The sequence below is a fragment of the Brachyistius frenatus genome, unplaced genomic scaffold (genome assembly GCF_029030835.1).
Source record: "Brachyistius frenatus isolate BFR_SWC_R1_liver_20210118 unplaced genomic scaffold, ASM2903083v1 Contig_206, whole genome shotgun sequence".
Classification (NCBI taxonomy): Eukaryota; Metazoa; Chordata; class Actinopteri; family Embiotocidae; genus Brachyistius; species Brachyistius frenatus.
In genome coordinates, this window is record NW_027210805.1 from 102,247 (window position 1) to 121,548 (window position 19,302).

At 42.3% G+C, this 19,302-nt stretch overlaps 2 protein-coding genes across 3 annotated transcripts; both read right to left on the minus strand.

Moving 5' to 3' along the window:
* Window positions 1-1,507: 1,507 nt before the first annotated feature.
* dtd1 (D-aminoacyl-tRNA deacylase 1) lies at window positions 1,508-13,445 on the minus strand. Of its 2 annotated transcripts, XM_069719093.1 has the most exons (6): window positions 13,333-13,444; window positions 12,375-12,465; window positions 11,701-11,936; window positions 10,534-10,631; window positions 5,259-5,423; window positions 1,508-1,753 (listed from the first exon to the last, which is right to left on the minus strand). In XM_069719093.1, exons 1-5 carry the CDS (start codon window positions 13,373-13,375, stop codon window positions 5,268-5,270), a joined length of 624 nt encoding a protein of 207 aa, XP_069575194.1. In that variant the 5' UTR covers window positions 13,376-13,444; the 3' UTR covers window positions 1,508-1,753; window positions 5,259-5,267. The 2 variants fall into 2 exon arrangements, with proteins under 2 accessions (XP_069575194.1, XP_069575195.1); XM_069719094.1 differs by lacking the exon at window positions 1,508-1,753 and having other exon boundaries at window positions 5,080-5,423; window positions 13,333-13,445.
* Window positions 13,446-13,870: 425 nt separating this feature from the next.
* Window positions 13,871-15,766, minus strand: LOC138633078 (small integral membrane protein 26-like). The gene is made up of 2 exons (XM_069719092.1): window positions 15,565-15,766; window positions 13,871-14,555 (listed from the first exon to the last, which is right to left on the minus strand). Exons 1-2 carry the CDS (start codon window positions 15,686-15,688, stop codon window positions 14,395-14,397), a joined length of 285 nt encoding a protein of 94 aa, XP_069575193.1. The 5' UTR covers window positions 15,689-15,766; the 3' UTR covers window positions 13,871-14,394.
* Window positions 15,767-19,302: the final 3,536 nt, after the last annotated feature.

Genomic DNA, 19,302 nt, shown 5'->3' on the forward strand with positions numbered 1-19,302 from the left:
GTGGTGATGCCGAGAGGAGAAATAAGGACAAGCATCCCTGCTTTTCACGTCTTAAATAAAACAGCACAGCAGGAGTTTCTGTTGACATCTTTATAAAAACGACAACAAAATGTACATTCGCGTCTGTCGGAGCGACAGCGGGACAGCGTAGTCACGAGAGACGTAGAATAAATAGTAGATGTGTTGTTTTTCCACGAGGCCGCAGTTCGCCCGGTGAAGCGCCGCCGGCTCTCTCTCTCTCTCTCTCTGTCTCCGTCGCTCTCCGCAGAGGTAAAGTGCAGGTGATTGAGACAAACTCGACTCGCAGCCGGCAAATCGCAGTTCCTCGATCCTCCGGCCTCACGACGGACCGCTTGCTGAAGCGAGCGGCACGACACGGCCCCGCGGTCGGGACAATCGTTTCCCTCCGAGCGGGCCGACAAAAACGAGGAGCAGACGAGATCGAAACGTTTCGAAAGTCCAACTTAAATCGCTTGTAATCGTCAAGTTTGTGTCTTTTTTTTTTTTTTTTTTTTTCATTATCTTTAGAAATCTACAGCGAATACCGTTGACCCCATTGAGAGGAAAATACGAGATTTAGCTACAAAACTAATGTGCGACGTTAATGTGTAGTTTTTAAGCTTTTCGGCTAACGAATCAACTGTTTACCCGGCCAACTAATGCCCCGGCCCAATGTTAATTTACAGGGTTTTTTTTTGGGCTATTTGGTTAATTAACAATTAACGAATTAACTATTGTGTCGATTTAGAGTTTTTAACTTATTTGGCTAACTGGCTAATTAGCACTCGATCTCTAAAATGTATTTTTAGTCTGCAAAAACTAACGCGCAATGTCGATTTGTAGTTTCAAAGCGACTCGGCTAACTGGCTACTCGGACCTTTAAACCGGCGATGCATTTGTCTTCCCCGTTAGGATGTTCGCAAATCGAGGAAGTCAGCGTGTAACGCAAGATGCGCCCGTACGTGCGCAGGAGGAGAAAGACGGCATTAGAGATTTAATGTGTAAAGTTGAAGGCTGTTTTGTTGCCGCTGCCATCTCCGTTTAATATTTAACCTCGTCCCTTTAGCCTGTTGATTTCTTTTCTCAAAAAGAGAGCACGGGCTGAGTAATTTACTCCGCAGACTCTTGGAGCAATTTCAGTTTTGACCTTCAAACCTACAGTCTGCTCACAAAGGGACGTTAACCTTTTAAAATAAGACTTCGCACACGTAAGCCGGTCATAAAGGAGCCAGTGGTGCGATGAATGTGGTTGAGGCCGTTATATTCGGACTGCCCTGATGTTCTTGTGTCTGCGCCGCAAGCAGAGGACTTGGGAGCTGAGCTGAGCTTCAGGGTCGGGGCCGCTCTGAGCTAAGTAAAGTCTCTAAGTAGAGATTAAGTGGGAACAGACAGGGACAATGTGAAAGAGCAAGACGGAGACAGATGGAGGCTGAAACGTCGAAAGAAAAGGCACCGTGGAAAAAAAAAAAAAAAAAAACAACAACAACAGAGTAAGCTTCGTGGTGGGAGGCCACACGGTGTGTAGATGTCCTCTTCCTCCCGTGTCACCTTTCACCCTTCACAAATCTAAGAAAGCCAGGCGCCGTCGTGCGGTCAGGACTTCCCCTCTCTCCGCCACGCCGAGCCGGTCCGACGACGTTCTGCGACAAGTCCACGACGGAGCGGGGAAAAAAAAAAGAAGAAGAAGAAAAAAAAAAAGAAGCCTTTCCTGGGGCCGACCCGGGCACGCCGACATGTCCCCGCAGTGAGACATCTGCACGACAGGAGACAGAAGACAGAGCAGCGGCGTTTTAGTCGGAATCGTCATTAATCATTGAGGACCGAGATCGGGGATTGTGACGAGAACAAAACACTCGGGTACCGAGTCCACGTCGACGCTCTGAAAATGGTGAGAACGGTGCACCGAAAGAACGGAAGGCGTCGCGGACGCCGTCGATACCGGACGATAAGAACGAGTGCATTGTCTCTCCCTCGTTGTTTACCGGCAGATCATATTTCAGACAATCTTTTTTTTTTAAATACAGATATTAAACCTCTGTTGATTGGTCTGCTCAGCGTGTCGCTCCGGTCAACATGTGCACATCACAGATTTCGGCTCTTCTGGAGAAAGAAGAGACTCATAATCGAAATAATAAATTTAGACAAGTTCTGAAAACCTTTGTACTCTCAGAATTAATTTTTTTTTGTTTTTGGGGGACTTTGTTTACTTGTTTGTTTGTTACGTGTATTTTTTTTTTTTTTTTTTTTAAACCTGTTGAAAATCAATAAAGATAAAATGAAAGAAAACGTGTGCGGCTATGAAGAATCTCACTCTTTTGAGTGAATGCGTTCATATTCTGTATTTTACTGGCAGAATACATCGTCAGATCAAGTTTATTTTTTAATACTTAAAGCAATGAAAGTAATAATAAAAAGACATTAAAAAAATGGAAATTACATCTTGTCTAAATACATCTGTGGCAGTTGTGTAGCAGGAAATTTGAGAACAATTAGAGCAGCGACGGTCTATGTGGGTTGGAAGTAGTTCCCGGCAGCAGGAACCGTCTCGTACTCTGTTTATATCGAAACGAAAACACCGCAGACAGAAAAGGAAGATGAGAAAAGGATAAACGGACGACTGTCACAAAAAAAAAAAAATTAAAAAAAATGACTCCATCAGAGGAACGCTTGCACGGCTCGTGTTTAAGTCATGCAAAGCAAACCTCGGGAACACAGATTCCCTCTTTGAAATATGCAGTGGCAGAGCCAAGCAAGCAGGCAGGGCCCGTGTCTGACATCTCTCTTACATCCAAATTTCCCTCCCCACCAAACAACACACACTTCCAGAAGTGCTGCGTGTGCACTCTCCTGCCGCATGCGCGCGCACACGCATACACACACACACACACACACACACACACACATACACAAAAATCCCTGGACTTATCAAACATTTTTCTTCTTCCTCATCCCGCTCGCACCCCCACCCTTCCTCCCCTCCCATCCCTGGCTCTCTGTCAGAAAAAAAAAAAAAAAAAAAAAAAAAGGGCCTTATGTAACGAGGTGCTGCAGCCTCCAAGACTTGGGGCACATATTTACCCAACATGCACTTGGGGATTATACAGCGCAGGGCTGTAAAGGAGTTTTTGGGAGCTTACAAGGTCCCGCACAGGACAAACAAAACGGCACTCAACAAGTAAACAAAAACCAAAATAACGCCACGTCACGCCTCCAATTCGGTCCGCGTGTAACTAACTGCACCTAATGCACGTCCGTGCGTGTGAACGGAGGATCAGGGAGGACGGGCGCCGGTTAAAGAGCGGGCGCCCGGTTGCCAGTTCGCCGGCCTAGCCGTCGATGTGCGTGCCTGCCAGGAGGGTTCACGCAGGGAGAGGAGTCGAGCCACGGGAGGAGCCGCCAGCAGCAGCCTCAGCAGGGAGGGCAGGAGGGACGCGGAGGGAGCTGACTCAATGCCTCCCACTACTCCTCTTTTTTTTTTTTTTTTTTTTTTTTGCACTAGTAAACAAATCCCGACGGCGAATAAGAAACAACCTCCTCCTCCTCCTCCTCTTTTACCCCACCTCCCCACCCACTCATCCACACAGAATGAGAAACAAACAGGTCTGTCTCTCATGAGCGTTGCCGAGTTGCACCGCAATGTCAACAATAACAACGGGAGCGGGCAGAGACGGGAAAAGGAGGAGGAAGAGGAGGAGGAGGAGGCGTGCAAGGCAGCAGTAGAGACTCTAACTGCTTCTCACTGCAAATTTGATGCTGCCATATTGCGCATGACACAATACACTAATATAACAAATGGGAGAGGACAATTTTTTTTTGGGTGGGGGGGGATTTGTTGACAGTGCACAAAGGCACAGCTGTAAATTCTGAGAACGGCGTCTGTTTCTAAGAGTTTTCAGGACATTTCAGGTCAAACTGTCACATTTTATTTCTTTAAAATATCTATTTCTATTTAATAGTATAAAAGCTGTAGAATACAGGACACTTTTTTTTTTATTCAATTTTTTTTTAAATTTAGATTTGTAAACAAGAGTTATAAGACACAGGACAACAGAAACATCGGAGCTATAGTAAAGGTTCGAACACTATACAGTGTTTTTTGCACGTAGACTTACTTGGTGGGACGCACGGGTATATTTGGCGATTAATGCTAGCATTTTTTTTTTTTTTTTTTTTAAATCTGTCCCGAGAGAACGACGCTAGCGACGCGATCGATTACCGATCGCTGCTTTCACCTGTGATGCCTACGGACTGACCTGATCACCTGCATGTACAGATGGTGTTTTACCCTCTCAAAATAAACCAGAAGAAAAGACCAAGACTGGCCGGATCGAGCGCTCAGTTCCGTATACAGTCAGTAAAAAGCAGTAATAATGAGTAAAAAGTGATTTTATGGGCTGGATGTCTCATTTGCTGCGACCTCTGAAGCGAGAATACACACTAGACAAGCTATCCAACGCCTCGCACGTGTAAACAAACCGCCGTGTGCGAATGAACATGGAGGTGATTATGTCAGCTGACAAAATGCCCCTTTGTGATGGGAAATGACGTTACCGTGGCAACCGTTCTGGCACACCGGTCCAGTTGTAGTTCGTACCGGACGTTCACGTGTTTACGCTGTTTCCTTGATTTTTTTTTGGTTCAATTCGTGATGATGTCACTATGGACCCATATTTGCACTACGGTGTCTGTTTTATTATTGTTGTTTTGTTGTTGTTGCATATTTATGCTCTTCTTGTTTTGTCTATTTATTTTGCACACAGTGAGACGGTGAGAAACTATTTTTCGATCCATCTGTATGTCTGTATGTCATTTGGTGGATTGACATTAAAGAAATTGAAGTTTATTCAAGTTTCCTGAACTAATGAACAAAATTATGTTTTCTGTTTGTTGTGCTGCCCCCAAGTGGCCAAAAAACAACAACAACCAATTAATGCAGCTTTGAGATGACGTGCTAGAATAAGTGTTTAAGTAGGAATAACATTACCGTTTCTATCGTGGCATTTGCTTCAGCATTTTGGTATTTTGTATTGACCCATAATAGAATAAAAACAAATAATGACTCTCTAGTTAAAAGAGAACTCACAGTTGCCCCAAAATGACCTTTATTTAACAGCGAATAAACAAAGAGCTCTAATTAGAAACTTGGAGACGAAGTTAAAGACTCGTCTGGTGTTTTACGGACCTGCAGACACCCGGTGTGAGTAGGAAACCTGCATCCTAACAGGCTGCATGTGTTTGTGTCTCCTCGGCACGCTCACCCTGGCGACCTACGACTCCCTCTCCGAAGACACGTCGCCCTCGGCCCCGCTGCTGGCGTTGGGGTCCGGTCGGGAGCGGTGGGCGACCTTCTCCCTGCCCGACTCCGAGGGGCCCTTGGAGCGCGTCTTCTCTTTCCTCTGCTGCTGCTTCTCCTGTTTGGACAGCTGAGGGGAAAAAAAAAAAAAAAAACGAGAAACGGGAAAGGATGGATCATTAATTCCTTCTTTTCTTTATGGTTGATGTGTAAAATTCAAACCAGAGGAAACAACACACGTCATGAAAGAAGTACAAAACCATCACTTTTTTTCTTTTTTTTAAGTTTAAAGGTGGATTTTCTCTTGACAGATGCGAGCTTAGTTGAGAATTTTTTATGAAAAATATATGCTCATTTAGAATTTTATGCCAGGAACATATTAAAAAAAAAAGCTGATAAAAATGTCTCCGTTTCAACCATAGACTGGATATAAAAGTGTTCGTGGCTTCCGGGTTTGAAAAAATTAGGCCAATGCGGAAGTGATTTAAACTGCAATACCACCGAGTACCACTAGAGGTAGGCTCTAAAAGTCTCCGGCCCCATAGAGTCCCATTCAACTAGTCTCATAAAATTCTCAGTCAATACATTTTTTCCACGAGTTATTTCAGTGTTGTTAGCTCAAGTCACTCCTTCTTACTCGTTTTCTGGCGGTCCGTCTGAAAACAATCCCGTCATTAAAATCGAAAATAAGCCTCAAAAAGCCGTGTTTTTGGGGGCATGTCAGTTTGATTGACAGGCCTGTGGTGCAGTCAGGTTCCAGCTATCGGGGGGCGGGACGTAGTATCGCCTGGTTTCCAATCAGGGCAGTCAGATCCACCGCTTCCTCCTCCCTCCAGCTCGTCCAAATATGGTCACTTCCTGCTCCAAACTAGCAAAGATGGCGCCGGCCAAAATCCGAACCAATGGGTGACGTCACTGATGGTCGACGCTTGGTTTCAACATTTGATATGTTGTCTTTGGGCTATTCTTAATTAAATATAGGTCCACATGATTTGCAAATCATCACGTGGTGTTTTTAATTTACATTTTACACAGCGTCGTCGCAACTTTTTTGTAAGCTTACTTGTAGATAACGCAAAGATTTTTTTTTCTAAAATGTAACTTATTTATGTTACTGAAAAATATTTAAGACCCGAAAACACGTTTGTAGGGCCTTCAAATACAAAAAAAAAATAAATTAGTGTTTAATGTTCATATTTTCATTTTCGTTTTTGTCTCAGCTGCAGCTGAAAACTGAGCTCGCTGTAGCTCAGTGGGCTCAAACGCACGCTTTTGCATGATGACTTGCAAATCGTGACCTTTTGCCGCATGTTCGGCCCTTCGCCCAGAGGTCCCGACGTGCATGAGAATTAGTTTAATTAATCAAACGGAGACGGAGAGGCACGCACCAACACTCCACGTCCGAACAGACGGCCGCTTCTATTCTCTCTGCAGTCGGAGCTATTCTGAGCCGTCATATGATCACCTCAATGACTCCCTTGTTGTGACTTGCGTGCGCTCCCCTCTCGCACACTTCAAAACAGGCTCCTCACAATGCCACTCAGCTCTGCTAGTCGCTGCTCCGATCCAAACCGCTCCTCCTCCTCCTCCTCCCTCTTCCTCCTGCTCCTCAACGGTTCATAAAGCATCACAAGTAATGATGAAGTCGGTATTCTACCCGTCATCTGAAAGAGGCCCGTAAATACGGCACGCTAAAATTTTCATGGCTGCTGGGGGAAAATATTTATGAACTAAATGTCATCTTTAAAATCCAAAGCATTGCATAAGATATTACATTATTCAGAGAGCAGACAGAAAATGAAGACGTGAGAGTTGTTCCCACTTGAACCCATCAACATGCTGTCTTTGTTGATGATCTGGTCCTCAAAAAAAAAAAAACACAACAAAAACAAAACCAGGGGACATTTGACATCTGACATCAGACCAGACACCGACAGGGAACACACAAAGTCGTGAGTGATCAATATTTCAGAGGTGCGAGGCACATTCAAGCCCCCCAAAAAACTCTGAAATCCGGCCTGATGAAAGCCCCGATCTAACATGATCAAACATTATATAATTCCTGTGTACGTTGGGTTTCGGCCAAGAGTCTGAATCAGAATGCGCAAAACAGCGGGGTGAAACGAACAGGCAAACACTCCGGGCCGCGCTGCCATCGACCGCGGCCTCCGGCGTCCCGGAGAAGAAGAGGAAGAAGAAGAAGAGAACATCCAAACAGGATGATTTTCATTGCTCTGGATAACTCCATTGTTTACTGGCCGCTTGACCCCGTGGTCGACTAAATCCCCGATTCATGGAAAGAAAGGAACAGTGTCTGTTGGCCGTTGCTTTATTCCCACACACACACACACACACACACACACACACACACACACACACACACACACACACACACACACACACACACACACACACACACACACACCAAGCTTTAGCCTATTGGCTGGCCTTTTATCCCTCATGTTCAGCCTTGGCTTTGGCCCCCTTCGGCCCCCACAGCAAAACATCCCAAACAGACAAGATTAAAATTCTGAGGACTGCTTAATATCCCTCCCTTTGGGGCGAGCGAGCCAAGCCCACCGAGGGGAGACCGGCCAAAAGCCGGACCGCAGCCAAGGCGCGAAGGACATCGGCCTTGGGTACTGAGGAAGTAGCGAGCAGCATCGATTCCTCCTCTTCCTCCTTTTCTGACAGCTGGAGGAAGAGGGTGAGAGATCCCAGTCACCGAGGGCAACTGTTTGTCGTTGCGCGGATTAACGTTAAAGCTCGTTAAGGGCAACGGAAAGTTCACAAACGATTTGTGAACTGCTGAACAGACATGAAATCTGCGGCACACGTTAATGGTCCCCAGAGGATGAAGCCCTCATTTTTGGCTTTAAGTGAAATATTCCATCTGCTGGTCTATTGATTGGTAGGAAAGATTGTCACGTCCCAAGAGGATATATTTGACTTGTTTTATTGATTCACAGTTATTCTTCTGTTTTCAGGTCTAAATTCTCTCTATTGCATGTCGATGTTACCGTTGATATGCCTGCACAACCAGGTATCGTAATGAAACGTGAAATAGACACGCCGGTCCACTACAACAAAACGTGAAATAGACACGCCGGTCCACTACAGCAAAACGTGAAATAGACACACCGGTCCACGACAGCAAAACGTGAAATAGACGCCTCAGAAATGTACTAGGAACTTATTTTGAACTTTAACATTTTGGGTTTTAGGTGAAACATATTTACTACTGTTGGATTGATTGTCATGATAAACAAGGTCAGATTTTTACTTCTACTGATACTCAACTAAAAACATAATCAGGTCAACTGACATTCCCATCAACCTCAGCTGTAGTTTGAGTTTACAGAGTTTCTGCACTGTCCACAAACAAAAACCATCAGCTACACTCTCTCGTCGTCTCATATTTTAACCTTGAATCTTTGTTTTGATGTGGCTGAAATCCTGAATGAAAGAAAATGCAGTGGAGTTGTCGTCGTCATCTAAAAATGAGATCACACAAAGCCCCCAATCGAGATTGAGATTTTATTACGATTATTTGTGCAGCCGTACTTTTCATTCCTGCACCACACAAATGTCCTTTTTCTTTGAAAGCATCGAGCACTTGAAACCCTGTCGAGCAGCCGAAGCTGCCTCACAGCATGGAGAGTAAATTACTATGCATGTACATAACCCTGTCTGATCCGAGTGCACAGTTTTATAATAGAAAGGTCAATGTAATAAGAGGCATCTGGGTTTGAACCTGGTTTTATGAAGCGTACAGTTTATTCCGGGCAACTTGTACACAAAATGGGAACTACAGCATGAAGTGGAATCATCCTTTAATTAATTATCATTTGCCAACTCACAGCTGAAAGCAGAAAAGGGATATACGATCACCTTATAAAGTTGTAATAGTGAACACGCTGGTAAAGACATCCAGCAGACAGCTGATAAATTCAAGTCCAATAGTCGCTCTCCATTCAGCCTCCTGAGACAAACATCTGTATCTTTACCTGCTCAGTTCTCCTCAGTGTTCACCTGAGTAGCATCAACCATGTGGTTGATCAGAGATTTCTGCCGAAATGAGCTAAAAGAGGCTAAAAAGGCGAGTGGAGCTTCAGTTCTCAGTGTGTTTGTCACCATGAGCAAACATCTTTCACATTACACAAAGTACTTTCTATTGTTTATATTAAAAAGAGGATTTTTTTTTTTTTTTTGAAGCTTTAATGTTGAATTTAATGTTGAATGCAGCCTTAACCTACAACTTGAGTAATTGTTAATTGGCTGCATTTTTGTATTTTTTTTGGTCAATTTGTATTTATTGATCATTATTTTGTTGAATTTTTGATGCCTTTGTGGAAAATAGTAGAAATGTAGCAGAATTTGTAGGTTGTAGAATCAAAACAAGCCAAAAGAGGCTAAAAAGCTGTCTTCTAGGTGGGGAACAGAAAATGTGGAAGATAATCCATCATTTACATTGGATATAATCTTTTAAACAATAATTGATATAAAAACTTTTTTTGCAGCTTTAATGATGAATACAAGCGTTTACATAATTGTTTAATTTGGTTTCTTTTTATTTTTTTTATTTTTACGAAGTTGCTGTTACTGGTACTAATTTAATTACTAATGAAGTTTACATTTTTAGAACTTAATTAGAAGGATGACTCGAATGATTTTCCAACTATGAAATGTAAATATCTTTTCCGCAAACCTCTAAACGACACATTTTAAGAATCTTTATTAAAAATGTTGGTCTGTGTTTCTATAAAATCTGTTTGTTTGGCTCAAATTTGATGAATCTTAGTTTACACCAACATAAACACTCAACAGTGGCAGTAAGCACATTTCTTTCTCTACTCTTTGATCTCATTCAAAATAAAAGTGTCTTTAACTGCAGAAGTGGAGCCGGTGCACCCAACAAAAGAGCAAATATCTCCATCTAGTGGTTCAAAATAAGAAATGAATGGACTTCTTGACACTTCATACATGAGTTGAAGTTACAGTAGCTACAGAGCTGCAGGTTTTTCTCTACTTCTACAGTGGAGCTATAAATGAACCAAAAAAATATAAAATTCACATTCATGCTTAGAGTTACTGTCGGTAAAAATGCACTTCTGACAGAAATATTCTCACTGAAGGTTTGACATTTATGAGCTTTCAGTTTTATCTGGGAGCGAAGTCCATCCACTGATGAAGACCATGACAAAAACAAAAACAAAAAACCATCAGGCTCAGTAACGTACCTGTTTGGGGTCTGCAGGTCCGGGCGGTGACGTCAGCTCCACGGTGACCGGTCCGTCGTTCTGGATGTGGACCTGCATGTAGGCTCCAAACTTCCCGTCTAGCAAAAAAAATAAAAAATGTTTTAAAAAGAGACACAAATGAATGAACACAGTGAATAAGAAGCCATCATATAATCCTGTCTCTTCTATTAGCGCCGTTAGATAACTGTTGACAGGAAGTGTTGGGTTCAGTTTGACGGCCTGACGTTGGAGCTCTGAGACATTGGGGACAAAAGACGAAGGCGCCACGCGAGGACAGGACGTTTCAACTTTAAATGTTCTCCTTTTCTTCCACCGGGTCCCCGAGATTAATGACACCATCTGCACAATGAAGCCGTGGGCCGCGGCGGAAAAAAAAAAAAAAAAAGCGCTGCATCATCGTTTTTCCCTCTCTGGAGGGGGGGACTAATTAGGAAGCCTTATGCCATCCCTTGCTGGGACGAGGTGTTCTCCGCACCTGCTCCCCGGTGGGCTGACCCAAATTCGCCGCCACCGTCACCGCCCGGCGCATCACGGCGCCGATAATCCGCCCCCTAAACTGCCATAACCCGACGCTGGGATGGGAATACGGGCAATTAAACGGGAGTGGGACGAGGCGCCGGTCCAAACTCACGAGTGGGAAGCGATAACGGCGACCTCTCGACACGTTCCTTTTTAATTAGCTCGGAAACTAGTAACTGCAGGGTTGTTGTTTTTTTTAGCCTCGTTGTCCCGCAGCCTCCCGGGACTTTATTCAAACTGGCCTCTCACGACCTCCTCACTTGTTCACTATGACCATTAAAATGTTTATTTTTTAACTCTGGCTTCACAGAATCCATCATATTCTCAGGTATGAACAAGCTGCGCGATATCTGAGGCAGAGCTGACATTAGAAATCGTGAAGAAATAACTCCCAACAAGAAAAGTCATCATCCGATTTCAGTATTGCGAAATTGTAAAGCAAAACTTAAACTAACTGCATTAAATGTTCAGAATGTTACAAAATCATGAAACTTTGCTTTGGCCGTCGGTTCGGACTTTCAAACAATAAAAACATCCTTAAATCGGAAACGAAAAGTAAACTCCTTCCGGCGCAGGACTTCGACGGACGCCGGTAAAAGACGTCTACGACCTTTCCTTTTCACGCACCTTTAATGAGCTCCGGCTTGTAGGCGCTCCTCAAGTTCTCCAGGATGCTGCTGTAGAAGGGCTGGGCGAACTCCGCCGACATGGCCGAGTGGAAGTCGGGCTTGTTGCCCTTCAGGATACACTGCAGCGTGAACTGGCTCACGCACAGCACCTCCAGCTCCCCGTCCATCACGTTCTTCGTCCACGCTCGCCCGTTCTCGTCCTCGAACAGACGCAGGTTCAGGATCTTACGAACTCTTGAGGACACAAGAACGGAAAGCAGCGGCTCCTCTGATCACTCTCGGTTCAGACTGCAACAGCAATTTATTGATCCGTCACAAAGATTTCAGTGGTTCAAAAAGCATTTTTGGAAAATCATATACAGACTTTACATTTCTGCGAGGGAATTGTTGCTCAATGCTGCACACGTACTTTTGTTTGTTTACTGATACTGGATCTTTAATTTGTAAAAAAAAACAAAAAAACCTAGCATGTGTCAAATAAAACATGAGCTGGTATAAAATTTAAAAAAAAATGCACAAATTCTCCCTTTGAAACGTTTTGGAGCAGAAGTGGTAGTAAAAGAAAATACTCAAGTAAAGTACCTGATATTTGTACTTAAGTGCAGTTCTTGTGTACATTTTCGCAGTGAGAGTGCAGTTCACACACACACACACACACACACACACACTCACATGTAGTCAGCATCCTTCTGGGTGTCCTCCACTGATATTCCCAGCAGGACACACAGTCCACGTCCGATCGAGCTGATCTGCTCCTCTCCGACTGCGGAAAAAAACATATACACAAACCGGTTGGCGAGAGAACGAGGAGCCCGTTCTGATATTTACGGTGGATGTCTACGGCTGCAACGCTATAATTTCACAGGACTTTTTCTGATTGGGAAAAAAGAAAAAAAAAAAAGCATTACATTCCTTATACCCCAGCGTTTAGTGAATTGTGTTTGCATTTGTTTGATATTATCACAGTCTACGACATGTCAAAGATATATTTTGATTTGAATACTTTTCAGCATTAAAAAAAATTCCCGTAAAAATGTTACATATTAAAATTATTTTCCACTTTTACAGTTAATTTTTGTCTAAACCGACATCAGCCCTGATTATAACAACCAAATTTTTTTTTTCTAATTTTTTTTTTTTAGGATTTTAACCATTCAAATACAGTTTCAGGTGAAAATGCTGAATATTTAGAAAATATCGAGTTTGATAAATGTTTAAACAGTTTTCCTGGTGGTTGTTGTTGTTGTTGTTGTCGCCACGCAACCCTTGACTGACAGGTGAACTGGCAGGCTGACGTCACCGTGCGCGGAGGAAACAAACGCAGCCGGCGGTCAGGTTTTTTTTGTTTTGTTTTTTTGTTTGTCGTCCAGCTGTCGGGACCTCCCAACATCCAGATTGATCTCGGGACCTCCCAACATCCAGATTGATCTCTGCCTCGCCGGTTTCCTCCCCGCCGGCAGCTTTTGACCGGATCCATTCATTTAACCTGGGAACGGGAATGCTAATGCTAAGCTTTAGCTTCAGCTCGCACGCTCGGGTTCAGCGTCATCAACGCCTCAAAAAGCCGCGAGCCTCGGTCCACCGACGCTTTCAGAAAGCGCGCCGGGTTGGGCTCGGGTTTGACACTTACCCGTTACGCTCGCCCGGGTGACCCTCTGAACGACGGCTTTCATTGTTGTGCTTTTTTTGTGGTTTGGGGAGCACGCTGTCACAACTTCCGGGTACCCGCAGCGTGGACGGCGCGACGTCGCTATCTAGCGGCCGAAACCGGAAGTACACGTGGTTTTCGGGAATCCAAAACGCTTTTTTTTAATTTATTTTTTTATTTTTTTTGTGATACGGTTAATTCACACTTCACACACTCTTGATTCAGACCCGTATGTACAACATAATTTATTTATTTTTCACGGCAGACTGACAAAGTGCGAAATTAACCTGGGCTCTGTTCAGGACGTCATTAAAACACCTGTGAACTTCCTGCTCCGACACGTGACACATCTGCTGGGGAAGAAAGCTGCACAGTTTACTCAAGTGCTCGTACTTATGTGCAAAGTAATTCTTAATTTGATCTAACAATATATAAACCTATATTTATGAGGCGGTACAAAATAATATTGGAATCAGCCTTGAATGTCGATTTCTGCCGATAAAAATGACGCTTTGTGTCGTGACACTTCATAGGTTCAACAACACGTCTGCAGTGTGCAGTTTTTTTGTTTTTGTTTGTTTATTTAAGTGTCTGACATGATCAGGTCATACAAGAAGGAGCCACATCGTGTTCCTTTAACTCTTCATCTTAAGAAACATCATCGAATTTACCCACATATATATATATAAATATGTGCATACACAAATAGACAACTCCGCGTTTGCTTGTTTAAATAGGACATATGCAACATTTTCCGAACGTGACTGTACACTCGATCCGACTAGATATAATGAGCTTTATTTTAAATAAGTGCAAGTGTGGAAGCTGCACTCTGAAGCTGAGATGACTCGCACACACACATGCTTAAAAACACAGGAGGTTATTTAAACATCGTGAGAGTTTGTAACGATAGTTCGGTGGTCGACCGGCATCCAAATGCGGTGGAAGCGCCATCGAAGCAGGACGGGTGTGGTTTTCCTTTACAGATTATAATAATGTCCTCACACACACACACATACGTAGAGATTTACACACATTTTGCAGCTACTTGTCCCCGGTCTCCGGTCCTCCGCTGAAGGAGCTGATGAAGTTGTAGACCCTCGTGCTGTACGGGACAAAGTCCTCCTTGTAGACGATGGTAGTTTTGGTGTAAGCGGTCTCAAACACCACCTCGTTCGGATTCACCGGCATCTCCACCGGCTCCACTTGTTTTTCCATGGAGGGAAACATAAAGACTGATGTAGTTATCGGTTGGTATTTTGTGTTGCCGACTTTCTAATTTAATACAAGGCAACACTTTAACATCATTGTCTGGAGGACAACATACAAATGCAGTCTCTATAGTGACTAAATGATATCGTGTTACACCGCTGGAGCTGCAAAAAAAAAAAAATCTGTCAATTAATTGATTAAACGATCAACAGTAATTTGATTGGCAACTATTTTGTTAATCGATTGTTTTAAATCATTTTTAAATAAAGAACATGATCAAATTCTCTGATGGCAGTTTCTATATAATATTTCCTCGTTCCTTTATTCCTCCATGATACTATTTTTTTTATTTTATTTATTATTTCTTTTTCCAGTAAAGTATTTTCCAGAATGTCCCATTAAATGTCTTTTTCATGTGTTAGCGTTTGTAAACTTTTACAAGAAACAAAGCTTATTGTCGCAATGGAAACATGACAATATGCTGACATGAGCACCATTTTATACATTTAAAAAAACAAAAACGCCGAATGAACTATTAACAGTTACTTGTTCATGTGTACAACTGGATGAACTGACACCTATCAGTGAATTACTTCAATTTTGAAGAAATCCTAAAAAACCTGCAGATTCTCAGGCGAGTTCCCTTTCCTGCCTGATAATTAAGAGAAAACTGCCTCATAACCGGGATCAGAAATGGGAAATATGCATCAGGATCTCGTAATCAGGTTTGCTAACTATTAACAGCTGATTCGGCGAAATTTAACCTCCATAAATGTAAATAAATGTGGACTCGAACCAGGTTCAACGTGCATCTCCTGCGACGGTTCAGAACCTGCCTGAGAATCATGCGATTTTAAAGATCTCTTCGGTGTCAAAGTAATTGAGTGACAGCTGTCAGTATACTTAATAATGCATAGAAGAAACGAACTATTAACAGTTAATTCGGCGTACTTTACTTTCGTCTACCGACCAGCATGTGTGCGTTTATTTCATATCACTCACCCGGTCTGTCCTCATAACGACCTGTGTATCTGAAATATGCGTACGAGCCGATCATGGTCCACATGCCCACCGCGTACACTGCAGACACTCTCGTATTCCACCTCAACAGGTCTTTGAAATGCATGACGGCTCTGCAAAACCGGGGCTGCTCTTATTTTGGTGTCAAGGTTTGGGTATCTTCCGCTACAGCGTTGAGGACGCCGCCATGCCAGTTAGCCCGGAAGTACTACTGCAAGTAAAAAAAAAAAAAATTTAAAAAAAAAAACTTCCGGATTGTGTCCAAAACAACAAAAATATGTTTTCAATCGTTTCTAAATGAAAAAAAAAAAAAAGTTATATATATATATATATATATATATATATATATATATATATATTGTCTTGCTGGTCAGCTATGTCACAATGTTCCTTTTAAAAGTTTTGATAACAGATGCAAAAAGAGAAAATGTCAGAGTATCCCATATGAGCAGGGTCGAAGAAAAAAAAGTCAAAGTACAAAAGCGTTTTGGTGCAATTGGAGCCAAAGACTGTTTATAAAAGCTTCCAGGTCTGAAAAAAAGAGGCCAATGCAGAGATACCTAAAACTGCACTACCACCGAGGGCCACTAGGGGCTGACGATAAAAATATATATATATATATATATTTTTTTTTTAAACTCTAGCTGCAGAGAGTTCAATTCAACTTCTCCCATTAAATACAAATTCAAAACATCTAAATATGTGACGTCACTGTTGATTGCCGCTCGGTTGGCATTTCTTTTTGATCCGCTCCCGTTAAACTTGATAAAGTTAATAAAACAGATGCGCTCCTGTCGTGGACTGCCGGATACTGATTTTAATTTTTTACAAAAGCAGAACGTAACCAAGCGAATCCTTTTAAAATAAAATAGCTCTGAAAAAGGATAATATCTGTGACATCTACGTGACCGGGGAACATGACAAACCACCGAAACAGGTGTGGGAAAGATTTACAGCTCTGTTAATGAGGCACACGCGATATTTTCTAAAAACGATTTTTCATGTGGAATAAGTTTCAGGTGCAGGGATCCTGACGAACACCTGTGGCTATCAGGTGTGTCCGTACAGGAGGGATGAAGATGATTCATACGGCAATAGATATAAAAAAAAAAAAAAAAAATTTAAAGTCAGCATTTTTGATCAGCAGCATGAAACGGTGTTGAAATATCTTTAATTATCGTTTCACAATTGAGACTTCTTTGGTTTAATTTGAGGCTAGAAACTAATTTTTTTAAATCTCTCTGGAGGCCCTGAAGCATGCAAGTCAGAATCCGTACTTGCCAGCACTTAAAACATACCTGACTAACAGCATTTAGCCTCGAGGTGTGGATTCTTAAATGCTACTCATTCATTTTTCCCTGAACTATCCATTTTTTAAATGCTTAAAAACTTCGAACCAGGAGGGACATTATAACAGTTTCAGCCCATTAAAGACAAAAACAAGAACACAGTAGCTGGTTAGATCGAAGGTTAAAACGGATCAGACGGGAACGCTGACGTAAGACAGAAGGAAAAAAAAAAACATCATGTCTTTTGATTGCTGTTAAATCAACAAACATTCGTTACAGCAGAAACATCGTGTCACAAAAGAATTCATTCGTCATTCAAGTTTCATTCAAGATGGTTTCAGACTTGTTCAAGCAGCGGATGTAAAAATATCACACGTCCGTCACAAGATCGGAAAATGACACTTCTCTCTATTCTAGCTCCACAATAATCTCCTTGTTAAGCTGTTTTTGAACCTTGCATTCATGGTGGCCAGAGGATGAACCCGACGGACTCTGTTGATCCTCTGATTGTTCCTCTTGTGCCACCGGCTGCTCAAAGTTTCCACTTACCCTGTGAAATATAAGACGGACTGTCATGATGTTTTGGTACTGATGCTCATGTTCCCTACAGGATGAATCACGAGACTAGTTAAATGGGAGTCTATGGAGCTTTTTGGAGCCAAACCTCTAGTGGCACTCGGTGGTATTGCAGCTTAAGGGCACTTCTGCATCGGACTAATTTTTTCTGACCCAGAAGAAACGTCCACTTTTATATGCAGTCTGTGATCGTAACATAGAAACCCTGTTGTGAAGAATGTGTTTCGTAAAAACAAACCTGACAAAGGGCCGTGTGAGTGCTGTGCCACGCTCAGTGAGCAAGTCAGGCCTCGCTGCCTCTGTAAAAGCCAAAGGCATGTAAACACACTCCGACTGCACGATTCTAACACAAAGAAAACATATTTTTTTATGTGTTTTTTTTTACAAATTTCAAACAGTCTGCAGTTTTTTTTTGTTTTTTTTCAAAAATATATACTTTTTTTTGTACTGATTTTGAATATTATTTAGGCCTATGACATTCACATTCCTCGAATATGTGTGACTCAAAGCTCATACTGCATATTTCATTCAGTCCTGAACACCTCTAACAAACCACTAATCACAGCAACAAACAAAAGTGATTAGTACTACACACATTGTTCAACCACTTTTACTATCTTTACCCCCGTGTTTTACGGTTCTACTCTCCGAGCCCGGGGCTATTTTTCCTGCACCATCTCCACAGTGCGCCTGTCACCGGCTGCTCTCACTCTGTTGGAACTTGTCGACCGAAGCTATGAGTCAGACAAAGCTAATACATAAACTCTGCAGGCACATCCAATCTCACCGCGCTCCTCCAGCGACCTGGACTTCACTTCTTCACTCTCATTCTGCTGCTGCGGGGGGGACGATGAGAGAGCAAGGGATTATTTGTATGCAAGTGATCTGAAAGGTAAAGTACCAACAAACAAAAACAAAAAAATCACATTTGACCAAAGATTGAAACTGTTTCTCTTATGAGGAATGATGCATGATTGTGCGGTTCAAGGTCTGTTCACCTGTGCTTTACTACAGCTGCAGCAAAACAATTACAGTAACAGTTCCATAGCAGCCCGTGATTGAAATTTATTTAGATGTTTACACTGACAACGGAAGGCCAGACAGACTAATGTTTACAATATGTTTTGTAACCTGCAGGGTTTTCTTTTTAGAAAATGACTTTTAAAGAAAATGTATTGATACCGTGCGGTGAAACTTAAGTGTTTTGCATGTTTATTAGAAATACGAGTAAAAAGTCAAAATAAATATTCTTAAAAACGAGTTGTCTAAGGAAATACGGGAGTCACATTAAACCATTACGCAATGTTAATACAAAATTGCACTTTGGGTGAAGTGTCGTCTGTTTGCAGGTAGCGACGCTCGCAGCATAGTAATCAAGTGTGAGTTGTGGTTGCACAGCAGTTGCTGTGAGTGAGAAACAGTTAGTGTTAATTGCGCATGAAGCGTCAGACGCTGTGTGTATGCTGTGAGCAATTTACAAATCTGCAAGTTAACCTTATGTTTTGTAGTAATGTTATTAATGTAGTGTTATTTTGAAGGGGAGAGTTTATAGCTGTGTGGCTTTTCCAGTCACAAACGTTGCTTTATGTGTGTTTTAATAGTTCAGTATTCTGATTGAATATAAAAGGACAATCTGTGCCATCAGACTGAATCCTCTCTGCTATTTCCTGCAGAAAACTGTTGTATTTGTTTGTCAGCAGAAATAATAATGATGTGATTATTTAAAGCCTGGGTATGCAGTTCTCTGCAGGAAGTATAATAATAATAATTATTAGAATATCAAAACCATCCCGCTAGATGAGCACTGTAATCTGCACGCAACACACATTTTTTTGTGTGATTTTCTGCCATTAAA